Source organism: Saimiri boliviensis, chromosome 20 (genome assembly GCF_048565385.1).
Source record: "Saimiri boliviensis isolate mSaiBol1 chromosome 20, mSaiBol1.pri, whole genome shotgun sequence".
NCBI lineage: Eukaryota > Metazoa > Chordata > Mammalia > Primates > Cebidae > Saimiri > Saimiri boliviensis.
The window spans coordinates 31,935,375-31,947,823 of record NC_133468.1 but is presented as its reverse complement, the minus strand read 5'-3'; the positions used below and the strand labels follow the sequence as shown (position 1 = coordinate 31,947,823).

The 12,449-nt window shown below is 53.7% G+C and overlaps 1 protein-coding gene across 1 annotated transcript; it reads right to left on the bottom strand.

Moving 5' to 3' along the window:
• Positions 1 to 5: 5 nt before the first annotated feature.
• Positions 6 to 12,183, bottom strand: LOC101043547 (mucin-3A-like). The gene is made up of 13 exons (XM_074390367.1): positions 10,700 to 12,183; positions 9,610 to 9,790; positions 7,335 to 9,000; positions 7,042 to 7,227; positions 4,860 to 4,975; positions 4,680 to 4,744; positions 3,486 to 3,634; positions 2,991 to 3,056; positions 2,473 to 2,635; positions 1,696 to 1,869; positions 1,506 to 1,600; positions 1,318 to 1,370; positions 6 to 1,156 (listed from the first exon to the last, which is right to left on the bottom strand). Exons 1-13 carry the CDS (start codon positions 12,181 to 12,183, stop codon positions 1,115 to 1,117), a joined length of 4,440 nt encoding a protein of 1,479 aa, XP_074246468.1. The 3' UTR covers positions 6 to 1,114.
• Positions 12,184 to 12,449: the final 266 nt, after the last annotated feature.

The window sequence follows — 12,449 nt, the reverse complement described above, 5'->3', positions numbered from 1 at the left end:
ATCTCTGGAAATCCCTGTTCTCCAATCAAGTGGAGACAACTTCCAGGTGAAAGGAAGAGAGACCGAGAGCAGCTTCTTTTCCAATCAACTCTATATTGTGTTCACATGGAGACCTGGAGATGTGCCGACCTCCTGTCCCCAAAGCAGATCTTCCTGGCCAAGGAGATTGAAGATTTCAGGGCTCAGAGTTACCGCAGGAGTTGAGGTGACACCGGGGAGAAAAGGGGGAGGAGGGAAAGGGAGGGGATGGGAAAAGGCAGTATCCAGGGAGGAGGGGAGAGAGGTCTGGGCGGGAGGGGCGGGAGGTCTAGGGGAATGAGGAGGAGGGGATGAGGGGGCTGCCTTTCCTTGGGGACTGGGGAACTTATGCCCTGCCCCCACCCACGGGGCCCCAGGGTGAGAGAGAGAGATGGAGAATGGAGAATAGGGTGGTGGGGTGATGGGCGGAACAGCAGCTGGGGTATCCTAAGACACAGAGGCTATCTAGACATTGCCAGGGACTGGGGTGTGGGAGAGGAGGGAGGATTTAGGGCTGGGGACAGGGGGACAGGACAGATGAAGGAACAGGCTCAGAAGGGGACAATATAACAAGGACGCAGCAGGGAGTCCGATCTGGAGAGGGCAGGAGAGGGGATGGGCTGCAGGCTGCCTCCAGGTTCAAGGTAAGAAACAGGCAGTAGGGAATTGAAAGGGAAAATAGGAACCAGGTGAAGGACAAGAGGATTGGAGGATCCTAGAGAAGCAATGGAAACATGAGGGCAGAGACGGGAGGGCAGAGTAAGGCTGAGAATTGACCAAGTCCAAGCACATGTGGTTTTCACAACCCGGTGAGGACTATGTACAGGAATGTTGTACCCATTTTTCAGGTGAGGAAACAGGCTCCTTACTGACTTGCCCAAGTTTCCACAGTGGAAGAGCCTAGAGGTGAACTGGGTTTCCAGGTGTATTTCAGCCAAGTTGGAAAGAGATGTGATTTGTGGGAATAGTCTCATTGTGCCCAAGAACAGCAGGAGCCTGGGCTGCACGCATCCTGGGGCCACCTCTTGAAATGGACGCAGTGCGGACCCTGTGTCCCGGGCAGGGTGGAGTGGGTGGTGAGGGGCCGCTGCAGGGCTCACACTGAGGACGAGGTCATCTCTGGTTTCTTGATGTGCACCTGTCGCAGAGTGACAGTGCGGGACTGGAACAGGGAGCCACTTGTGTGGGAGGTCACTGCTGCTGCCAGCCCAGCCCCCTCCCTGCGCTGGTGGGGCTTGGGGAGGGAATCTGGAATGGCGGCGGGGAGAGTTCCTCGGGCCCACCACCTTAGCCCCTCACCTTCATGGTGGTGTCCACGTTCTCCAAGTCCACATAGAAATTTTTATCCTTGTCTAGAGAGAGAGAGAAGGGGAGAGGAAGGAAGAGAGAAGGGGAAGGAGGAGATTGGAGGAAGGCAGGGAGGGCATCTGTCCCCCAGTGGTGCCCAGGAAAGCCCCTGGCCGCTTCCCCCGGGAGGCAGGACTCACCTGTTCTGTCGTCTTCCTCGAAGCCCAAGTTTGAAAAAGTGCCCACGACTTCCTCATCCCAGATCTCGAACCATTTCCTGTCCTGGTCCCAGGACCTAGTTGGGGCCGGCGAGGGGTCAGGCAGGGCCGGCCTGCCTGGGCCCCTCGGCCACCCTCGCCCCCCGGGTCCACCCCCACCCGGCGCGCTCACCGGCCTCGGCCCTGGCCGCCCCCTCCTCGGGAGCGCACCGCCCGGGCGCCCAGCGCCAGCAGCAGCAGCAGCAGCAGAGCGGCGCCCGCCGCCAGGCCCCCGACCAGCGCCCTCCAGTGGACGGCCACCTCGCAGCGTGGGCCAGAGAACCAGTGCGTGTCCGTGGAGAAGCAGCTGCGGAAGGGCGCAAGGTGAGACCCTCTTCACCTCCGGGCTCGGGATCTACCTGTGCCCCTGGGCCCCGCGGGGGCGGGAGAGGGGCGGGGCTCCACCCTAGGGCAGGAGAGGTTCCAGCCTAGGAAAAAGGGGGGAATCCACCCTAGACAAAGGGCGGGGCTCTACCCTGGAACGAGGGGGCGAAGTTCCACACTGGAGCAAGGGGGCGGGCCTTCAACCCAGAACAAGGGGCGGGGTTTCACCCCACTACGGTTGAGAGTGGGCTGGGCTCCACCCTAGGGCAGGGGGGCGGGGGACCACCGTGAGGTGAGGGGCGCGCCTCCATTCTAGAACAAGGACGTGGGGCTGCACCTTACTGTGAGCGGGTGACACCGGTTCCACCCTAAAACAAGGGGGCAGAGTCCCACCCTGCGGCTTTCGGGCGGGGCTTGGGGGCAGGGCTCCACCCTCGGAGGAAGAGGGCGGGGCTTGGGCGGGACTCTGAAGACAGGGCTCCACCCTAGGGCCTGGGGGCGGAGCCGGAGCGGGGCATGGGGCGGGGTTTCATCCTGGAATGAGTGGGCGGGGCTCAGGCGAAGCTGATGGTGGGCGGGGCCTCACCGACAAGTGGGACCGCTCCTCTCCAGAATGCACTGGCCCTGGTGACAGTCGATGGCGTCGTCTACGCCCGACGTACATTTGGTGACGCAGCGGAGCCGGGTCGCCTCCACCAAGGGAAAGTAGAATTCCTCATAGCCTTCGGGAGCGGTGCGGCGGCAGATGGCTAGGGGGTTGGGGAGGGGGTTGCAGAGAGTCAAGGACCTCATCCATTCTATCCAGGGTCCTGATTATGGTGCCTCTGAAAATGGGCGACCAGGACTCCATTTCCGGGTGGGGTGCCGTGGGGTAGACCCTGGGATTAGGTGAGGGGAGGCCAGCCCCAGCACCCTCACCCTCTCCTCGTGACCCCTGCTGTCCTCAGGTGGAAGCCAGTAAGCAGCGCAGGAAGGGCTGCCCTGGGTCACATCACTTACCTCCGTCGAAGGCCTCTCCCTGCCCCCCAGCTTCAACGGGCAAATGTCCCTGGTGCCAGGGGTCATGGCCACGGAAGACCACTCAGCCCTTCACCCCACCCTCACCTTTCGGAGTCAGCTCTGTCCTGCTGTCGTTGTTCACCTTGATGGAGTCAGGCTTAAAGCACAGGGCTGCGGGATCACAGGCACAGATGGAATGGGAGGGGCAGGTCAAGGGGTTAAGATCAAGGGGTTAGGGCCAGAAATCAGGACAGGCACAGGGAGGGCAGCAAGGGCTCTCTCCCTCTGGAGGAGTGTGGAGTGGACACAAGGGAAGACTCCTGTTCCCTCCCTCATCTCCCCTGAATAATCAGAGGTCTTCAACCATCCGGGAAACGCTGAGCATCATGTGCAGGGGGGGTCTCTTCCCCAGCACCCAGGTCCTGGGGAGACCCTCCCTAGCCCCACCCTTGATGCTGTAGTGTGTGGACTCGTGCCCCTTCTTCCAACCTGCCAGAGGTGCCACAGGGCTGGTGTCTGAGCCCAGAGGCCCCCTGGCTGAGCTGGAGTGGGCTGGGATAGCAGCTCTGGCCCTGGCCCCTCCCTCCAGCCCGGGCTCACTCTGGGAGTCCTGGCAGCTGTCCACATCCTGGCTGGCGTTCTGCAGCCCCTCCTTCAACGCAGTCTTCACCTTCTCGTACTCATTCTCCAGTTGCGGGCTGAAGGGCATCTCCAGCAGAACCAGGTAGTCCACCACGATGCTGCCATTCCTGAGGGGTCCGCAGCCTTAGAAAGTGCCACAGCCAGGGCACATGGATTTTGGAAGGGCACCTCGAGAACCAACCCGAAGTGCACCAGGAAGGGGAAAGGGGGCAGAGGTCATGAGTAAGGATGCCACATGCAACATTTTCAGAAGGGGCTGCCAGCATTCCTGACTTGGTCAGCCCAGGAAAGCAGGACAAGGAATGTTTGACATGATAGACTTCCTCTCTCCCTCTCCTTCTCCCTCTCTCTCTCTCTCTCTCTCTCCCCCTCCCCTTCTCTCTCTCTCTCTCTCTCTCTCTCTGTGTGTGTGTGTGTGTGTGTGTGTGTGTGTGTTTTAGAGACAAAGTCTTGCTCTGTCGTCCAAGCTGGAGTGCAGTGTTAAAATTATAGCTGACTGCAGCCTCTAACTCCTGGGCTCAAGTGATCCTCCCACCTCAGCCTCCCAAGTATCTGAAATTACAGATATGCACTACCAAGCCTGGCTAATCATTTTGTTATCATTATTACTATTGTTATTATTGTACAGATGGGTTCTCACCATGTTGTCTAGGCTGCTCTTGAACTGCTCTCAGGCGATCCACCCACCTAGCCCTCCCAAAGTGCTAGGATTGCAAGTGTGAGCCCTGACATCCAGCCTGACGTTCTCTTTGTGTTGTATCACGCCATCGTCCACCAGGTGCCCCTGGATGCACTCTCTCTTCCTCTCTGTCTTCTTCTTTCTTTCTCTCTCTCTCTAATGCTGACCCACCCAGCAGAGCAGGGGGCAAGGCAGAGAGAGACGAAGTCACCAATCCAAACACCACCTTCCCACATGTCCCTGTAACTTCTCTCCTTCCAGCGTGCTAAAGAAGAGAGGCGCCTCCAGAGAAATAGCCCCAGAAAACGATCTGAAAAAATACCCCAAGGAGTGATTCCTTGTGTACCCCCTCCAGCCCCCTCCACCACTCTCTTTATAAAATCTGATGATTACAAAAGCAAGGAATGGGTTCTTTCTGTGCACACATTTCCCCCACCCAATGCCGCCTCCACATCCCCAGATGGGTCTCCTACCTCAGGGACAGGATCTCCACACCCTTGAAGGTGAAGCCCTGCACATCTGCGTAAATCTTCTGCATCTGGAACGCCAAAGACCCCAGGGCTCATGTCTTGAACTTGAGGGCCTGAGGGCACCCATATGCCCAACCTCACACCCAGGGGAGAACCTTAAATTCCCCTCCCCCTACCCCTTACCTGATTCCAGAAGGTGTTGTTGAAATCCCTGTAGGCCTGGGAAGTGTTGTCATTGAGGTCGGAGGAGAACTCCTGGTCGACAGACACTTCCATGGTCACCTCGGTCTCCACTGAGTCTGCACACAGCATGCATGTCCGTAGTCACTACTCTGTCTGGTTTTGTCTGATGCCACCACCACCACCACCACCTCCCCCCAACCCACAGGCTCCTCCTGCTGCTCCTCTCCAAGATCCCTGAGGACTCATGCACAGAGGCAGAAACAGAGGTAGGAATTCAAGGATGCATTGTGCCTCGGGAGGCTGAGGCAGGAGAATCGCTTGAAACTGGAAGGTGGAGGTTGCAGTGAGCCGAGATGGCACCACTACACTCAAGCCTGGTGACAGAGCAAGACTCTGTCAGAAAGAAGGAAAGGAAGAAAGGAAGAGAGAAGGAAGGAAGGAAGGAAAAGGAAGGAAGGAGGGAAGGAAAACAGGAAGGAAGGAAGGAAAGAAGGATTGTGAGGAGATGAGAGGAACACAGTGATGCTCCTGTGGTCCCTCCCAGCTACCCCCGCGGTGGGCGGGTGTCTGTGTCCTAATCCCCAGAACTGTGAGTATGCTATACTACATGACAAGGAGGATCAAGGTGCAGATGGAATTCGATTGCTAATCAGCCTAACTCTTTTTTATTGGTGAGATAGGGTCTCATTTTGTCATCCAGGCTGGAGTACAACAGTGGGATCATAGCTCACTGCAGTCTTGAATTTCCAGGCTCAAGTGATCCTCCCACCTCAGCATCCCAAGTTGCTGGGACCACAGGCACATGACATCATGCCCAGCTAATTTTTTATTATTATTATTTTTTATAGAGATGGGGTCTCAGAGTGTTGCATGAGGTCTTGATGTCCTGGCCTCAAAAGATCCTCCCTCCTAGTCCTTCCAAAGTGCAGGGATTACAACACAATTAGCTGATTCTTTTTTTTTTTTTTTTTTTTTTGAGACGGAGTTTCGCTCTTGTTACCCAGGCCGGAGTGCAATGGCGCGATCTCGGCTCACTGCAACCTCCGCCTCCTGGGTTCAGGCAATTCTCCTGCCTCAGCCTCCTGAGTAGCTGGGATTACAGGCACGCGCCACCATGCCCAGCTAATTTTTTGTATTTTTAGTAGAGACGGGGTTTCACCATGTTGACCAGGATGGTCTCGATCTCTTGACCTCGTGATCCACCCGCCTCGGCCTCCCAAAGTGCTGGGATTACAGGCTTGAGCCACCGCGCCCAGCCGTGATTCTTTTTCTTTTGAGACAGAGTCTCACTCTCACTCAGTGGTCCAGGCTGGAGTGCAGCAGTGAAATCTCAGCTTACTGCAACCCCTGCCTCCTGGGTTCAAGTGATTCTCCTGCCTCAGCCACCTGAGTAGTGAGGATTACAGGAACCTACCATCATGCCTAACTAATTTTAGAATTTATGGAAGAGATAGAGCTTCACCATGTTGGCCAGGCTAGTCTCGAACTCCTGACCTCAGGCAATCTGCCCACCTCAACCTCCCAAAGTGCTGGGATTAGAAGCGTGAGCCACACACCTGGCCTAATCAGTTGATCTTGTAAAAATTAACATGAACTATTTGGGGAGGAGCCGAAGTCCTTACAGAGTCCTTAACAGTGGAAGAAGCAATAGCGGAGCCCAGAGTCCATCAGAGTGAGATGACGCTATGGGAGAAAGCCCTAGAGGGATGCAGCCTTGCTGGCTTGGAAGATGGAGCCGGGGACCCCGGCACACGCAACATGGGAGGATCCAGAGGCTGCAAAGGGCAAGGAAATGGATGCGTCCCTGGAGCCTCTGGAAGAGAACACAGCCCCGGTGATGCCTGGATTTCAGCCCAGTGACACACGCATCGGACTTCTGATCTACAGAATTGTAACATGGTAATGTCGTGTCGTTTCAGCAGCCAGGTTTGTGTGTGTTGGTACAGCCACAGTTGGAAACGGATATATATCCAAGCAACCCAAGTCAAGAAATGGACTTAGGAAGGAATGTGGTTCCTAGCCATCTCTTAAGGGTGAGGAGAGAGGAGCACAACACAGGGCAGCAGAGGGCATGGGAGAGATGGCAGGAAGGGAAGGATTGGGCAAAACGGCATGGGTGCCTCCAGGTCATACTCATGGATAAGGCTGGGGAAGTGTAGAAGGCATAGCTCTGGCGACTCACCTACATCCACCTGTTCCACAGCAGACTCACAACGGGAGCCATAGAAGGTGCTGGGACACTGGCACTTGAGGCCATCCCAACGACCCCCATTCTGGCATGTGCTCTGGAGCTGACAGCGGTCCCCAGAGAACCCTGGACGGCAAACACACTGGCCCTGTTCCCAGGTTCCACCATTGTCACAGGTGCCTGGGAAACACGGGAAGAAAGGGAAGGTCAGGATACAGCCTGACCTCAGTGGCACAGGAATTTTGCAGGGGAGGGAGGAGGGAGAAGAGGGAGGTAGAAGGTCCAACCTGCAGTGGTGGTCAACCTTGACTGTGTGGTCATCTGGGAAGTGACGGGAGTTGTCCTGCGTGACGTAAGGGTGGTAGGAGTCTGGGTGGTGGCCACTGGTGTCTCTGAAGTCCTGGTGGTGTGTGCGGAGGAGCGAGTTGACTTGCTTGAAGTCCTCAGGACAGTCGGAAGGCTAGTGCTTGGTTTCGTGGTGAGTGGGATGGTAGAGACTCCAGGAAGAGGTGGGGGGATCACGGAGCTGGTGCTCAGCCAGGTCTCACTGGTGGGCATTTGAGTACTTGTGAAAACTGTGTTCGTGGCTATAGTCCCAGTGCCAGTGGAACTGGAAGCATTGGTTGTGATGCTGGGCAAACTTTCTGGAGTCACGGAAGAAGTGTCCATATGTGTAGGAAGGGCAGTTCGCAGACTGATGGAGCTGGGACTGGTGACCATTTCGGTAGTAAAGGGAAAGACGGCTAATGGGGTGGTGGTGGAAGTAGCTTGAGTGCTGGGATCTATTTCAACACACGGATCAGTGGGAGAGGCGGGGACTATTGTAATTGTTATAGTTTCTGGACAGGTTGTGGTGGAGGGAAGAGAAATGTAAGAAAAGGGGGTTATTTCGGTGAGAGTTGTGGTCGGAGAGGAGCTGGTTGGAGAAGTGCTGGTAGTTGCAGAGGAAGAGAGAGTAGGAAAGGCTGTGACAGAAGAGGAACTGACATTTTCTGTGCTGAAAATGTGTGGTGAAGAAGGGGCAGAATGAGTGGTAGTGGAGAACGCTGGAGTTATGCTGGCGGAAGACGGAGTAAATGACATTATGGTAGTAGGTGTTGAGGACCAGATGATGGTACTAAAAGGAGTCAAGATTGCATTTGTAGATGTACTTCCCCTAGTGAAAGATTCTGTAGTAGACTCACTTGGAGACATGTGTGAAGTTTGCACTGAGAGGGTTGAAAGAGTTGTTTTAAGAGTGGATGAATGTGTGCTAGTAACAGGCACCTCTGATGTTGACATGATCGTGCTCAAGGTTGTTGATGGGGTAAGAGTACGAAGAGTGGACCTGGAGAAATCCGTGCTTCCAAAGGTGAGAGTAGTAGGTACAGGAGATGTTTGTGTCCCGGTGGCAGAGGTCAGTACAGGAGGGGTATGTGTTGGGGTTTCAGGTGTAACCAGAATGCTTGTACTAAGGGAACTGATTGGGGTGTTTTCAGTAATTCTGAGGGTCATTCTCACAGTGGAAATGGTGGGAGAGATTGTGCCCACAAGGGATGAGGTTTCTCTATTATGGATGGAGGGAGAAGACCAAATAATGTGTGTTGGGGATGGTGAAGTAGTGACATCAGTGGGTGTAAAGGGAAGCTGGGAGTACTGTGTAGTCAATGAAGTGCTGGTGTCCAAAGATGAGGGAGTGAGAGGTATTAGCATTCTGATCAGGTAATCTGATCTCTGCATAGGTTTGTTTACAGCTGTGGAAGTCACCCCAGTCTCAAAGGCAGTGGGAGGTGAAGTGATGGCACTTCTGGATGTGCTGACTTTGGAGTAGAGAGTTGAAGAAGTGAAACTGAGAGTACCGTGTGAGGTGGTCTCGGTAGTAGTGTTTGAAGAAGTGAAGCTGGGTGTACTGTGTGAGGTGGTCTTGGTGGTTGTGGTTGAAGAGGTAAAGCTGGGAGTGCTATGTGAGGTGCTGTCATCGGTGGGGGTTGAAGAACTGAAACTGGCAGTGTGTGAGGTAGTGTCAGTAGTGGTGGTTGAAGAAGTGAAGCTGGGTGTACCATGTAAGATGGTCTTGGTGGTTGTGGTTGATAAGGCGAAGCTGGAAGTATTGTGTGAAGTAGTCTCTGTGGTTGTGGCTGAAGAGAACCTGGGAGTACTGTGTGAGGTGTTCTTGGTGGTGGTGGTGGTTAAAGAAGTGAAGTTGTGAGTACTGTGTGAGGTGGTCTCGGTAGTGGTTGTTGAAAAGGTGAAGCTAGGAGTACTGCTTTTGCTGGTTTCAGTAGTGTTGGTTAAAGAACTGAAGCTGGGTGTACTGTGTGATGTAACCTTGGTGGTTGTGGTTGAAGAGGTGAAGCTGGGAGTACTGTGTGCGGTGGTGTCAGTGCTGGTGGTTGAAGAAGTGAAGCTGGCAGTACTCTGTGAGGTGATCTCTGTGTTTGTGGCTAAAGAAGAGAAGGTAGGAATACTGTTTGAGGTGGTTTGGGTAGTGGTGATTGAAGAGGTGATGCTGGGAATACTGTGTGAGGTACTCCCGGGAGTGGCGGTTGAAGAAGTGAAGCTGGGTGTACTATGTGAGGTCATCTTGGTAGTCGTGGTTGAAGAGATAAAGTTGGGAGTACTATGTGAGGTGGTTTCAGTGGTGGTGATTGAGGAGGTGAAGCTGGGAGTACTCTGTGATGTGATCTCAGTGGTTGTGGTGGAAGAAGTAAAACTGGGAGTACGGTGGGAGGTGGTCTCACTGGTGGTGATTGAAAAGGTGAAGCTGGAAGTGTTGTGTGAGGTAGCCTCACTGTTGGTGGTTGAAAATGTGTAGCTGGGTGTACTGTGTGACGTGGTCTTGGTGGTCATGGCTGAAGGCATGAAGCTAGGAGTACTGTCTGAGGTGGTCTTGATGCTGGTAGTAGAAGAAACGGAGCTGTGAGTAGTACTGCGTGAGGTGGTCTTGGTGGTGACTGAAGAAGTGAAGCTGGGGGTATTGTCTGAGTTGGTCTTCATGGTGGTGGTTGAAGAAGTGAAGCTGGAAGTACTGTGTAAGGTGGTCTTGATGATGGTAGTTAAAGAGGTGAAGCTGGGAGTACTGTGTGAGGTGGTGGTGGTGGTTGAAGAAGTTAAGCTGGCAATACTATGTGCGGTAGTCTCACTGGGGGTGGTTGAAGAACTGAAGCTGGCAGTACTGTGAGACGTGGTCTCAGTGGCGGCTGTTGAAGAAGTGAAGCTGGGAGTACTGTGTGAGGTGGTCTCGGTGGTTGTGGTTGAAGAGGTTAAGCTGGGAGTACTGTGTGAGATGGTCTCTGTGGTTGTGGGTGATGAAGAGAAGCTATGAGTATTGCGTGGGGTGGTCTTGGTGGTGATTGAAGAAGTGAAGCTGGTAGTACTGTGTGAGGTAGTCTTGGTGGTGGCAGTTGAAGAAGTGAAGTTGGGAGTACTATGTGAGGTGGTCTTAGTGGCGGTGATTGCAGAAGTGAAGCTAGAAGTACTGTGTGAAGTGGTCTTGGCTGTGGTGGTTAAAGAAGTGAAGCTGAGAGTACTGTGTGAGGTGGCCTCATTGGAGGTTATTGAAGGTGTGAAGCTGGGAGTACTCTGTGAGGTGGTCTTGGATGTGTTGGTTGAAAAAGTGAAGCTGGGTGTACTGTGTGAGGTGGTCTTGGTGGTTGTGGTTGAAGAGCTGAACCTGGCAGTACTGTGTGAGGTGGTCTCAGAGGTGGTGGTTGAAGTAGTGAAGCTTGAAGTACTGTGTGTGGTGGTCTCTGTGGTTGTGGTTAAAGAAGGGAAGCTGGGAGTACTGTGTGAGGTGGTCTTGGTGGTGCTCCTTGAAGAAGTGAAGCTTGGAGTACTGTCTGAGGTAGTCTTCATGGTGGTGCTTGAAGAAGTGAAGCTGGAAGTACTGTGTAAGGTGGTCTTCGTGGTGGCTGTTAAAGAGGTGTAGCTGGGAGTACTGTATGAGGTGGTCTTGGTAATGGCGATTGAAGAAGTGAAGCTGGGTGTACTATGTGAGGTGGCCTCATTAGTGGTGGTTGAAGAACTGAAGCTGGCAGTACTGCGTGAGGTGGTTTTGGTAGTGGTGGTTGAAGAAGTGAAGCTTGAAGTACTGTGTGTGGTGGTCTCTGTGGTTGTGGTTAAAGAAGGGAAGCTGGGAGTACTGTGTGAGGTGGTCTTGGTGGTGCTCCTTGAAGAAGTGAAGCTTGGAGTACTCTCTGAGGTAGTCTTCATGGTGGTGCTTGAAGAAGTGAAGCTGGAAGTGCTGTGTAAGGTGGTCTTCGTGGTGGCAGTTAAAGAGGTGTAGCTGGGAGTACTGTGTGAGGTGGTCTTGGTAGTGGCGATTGAAGAAGTGAAGCTGGGTATACTATGTGAGATGGCCTCATTAGTGGTGGTTGAAGAACTGAAGCTGGCAATACTGCGTGAGGTGGTTTTGGTAGTGGTGGTTGAAGAAGTGAAGCTGGGTGTACTGTGTGAGGTGGTCTCGGTGGTTGTGGTTGAAGAGGTTAAGCTGGGAGTACTGTGTGAGGTGGTCTCTGTGGTTGTGGTTGATGAAGAGAAGCTGGGAGTACTGTGTGAGGTGGTGTTGGTGTTGGTGACTGAAGTAGTGAACCTGGGAGTACTGTCTGATGTGGTCTTGGTGCTGGTGGTTGAAGAAATGAAGCTGTGAGTACTGTGCAAGGTGGTCTTGGTGGTGATTGAAGAAGTGAAGCTGGGAGTACTGTCTGAGGTAGTCTTAATGGTGGTTGTTAAAGAAATGAAGCTTGGAGTACTGTGTGAGGTGGTCTTGGTGGTGGTGGTGGTGGTGGTGGTGGTGGCGGTGGTGGTGGTGGTTGAAGAAGGAAAGCTAGGAGTACTGTGCGAGGTGGTCTTGGTGGTGGTGGTTAAAGAGGTGAAGCTGGGAGTACTGTGTGAGTTGGTATTGGCGGTGGTGGTTGAAGAAGTGAAGCTGGGAGTACTATGTGAGGTGGTCTTAGTAGTGGCGACTGAAGAAGTGAAGCTGGGAGTACTGTGTGAGGTGGGCTTGGTGGTGGTGGTTAAGGAAGTGAAGCTGAGAGTACTGAATGAGGAGGTCTTGGTCGTGGTGGTGGTGGTTGGAGAACTGAACCAAGGAGTAATTTGTGAGGTGCTGTTTGTAGTGGTGATTAATGAATTGAAGCCGGGAATACTGTGTGTCATGGTCTTGGTGGTGGTGATTGAAGAAGTGAAGATGGAAGTACTGTGTAAGGTGGTACTTGTGGTGGTGGATGAAGAATTGAAGTTGGGAGTACTGAGTGAGGTAGTTTTGGTGTTGGTGATTGGAGAGGTGAAGCTGGTAGTACTGTGTGATGTGGTCTCGGCAGCGGTGGTTGAAGAAATAAAGCTGGGAATACTCTGTGGGGTGGTCTTAGTGGTACTGGATAAAGAAGTCAAACTAAGAGTACTGTGTGATGTAGTCTCAGTGG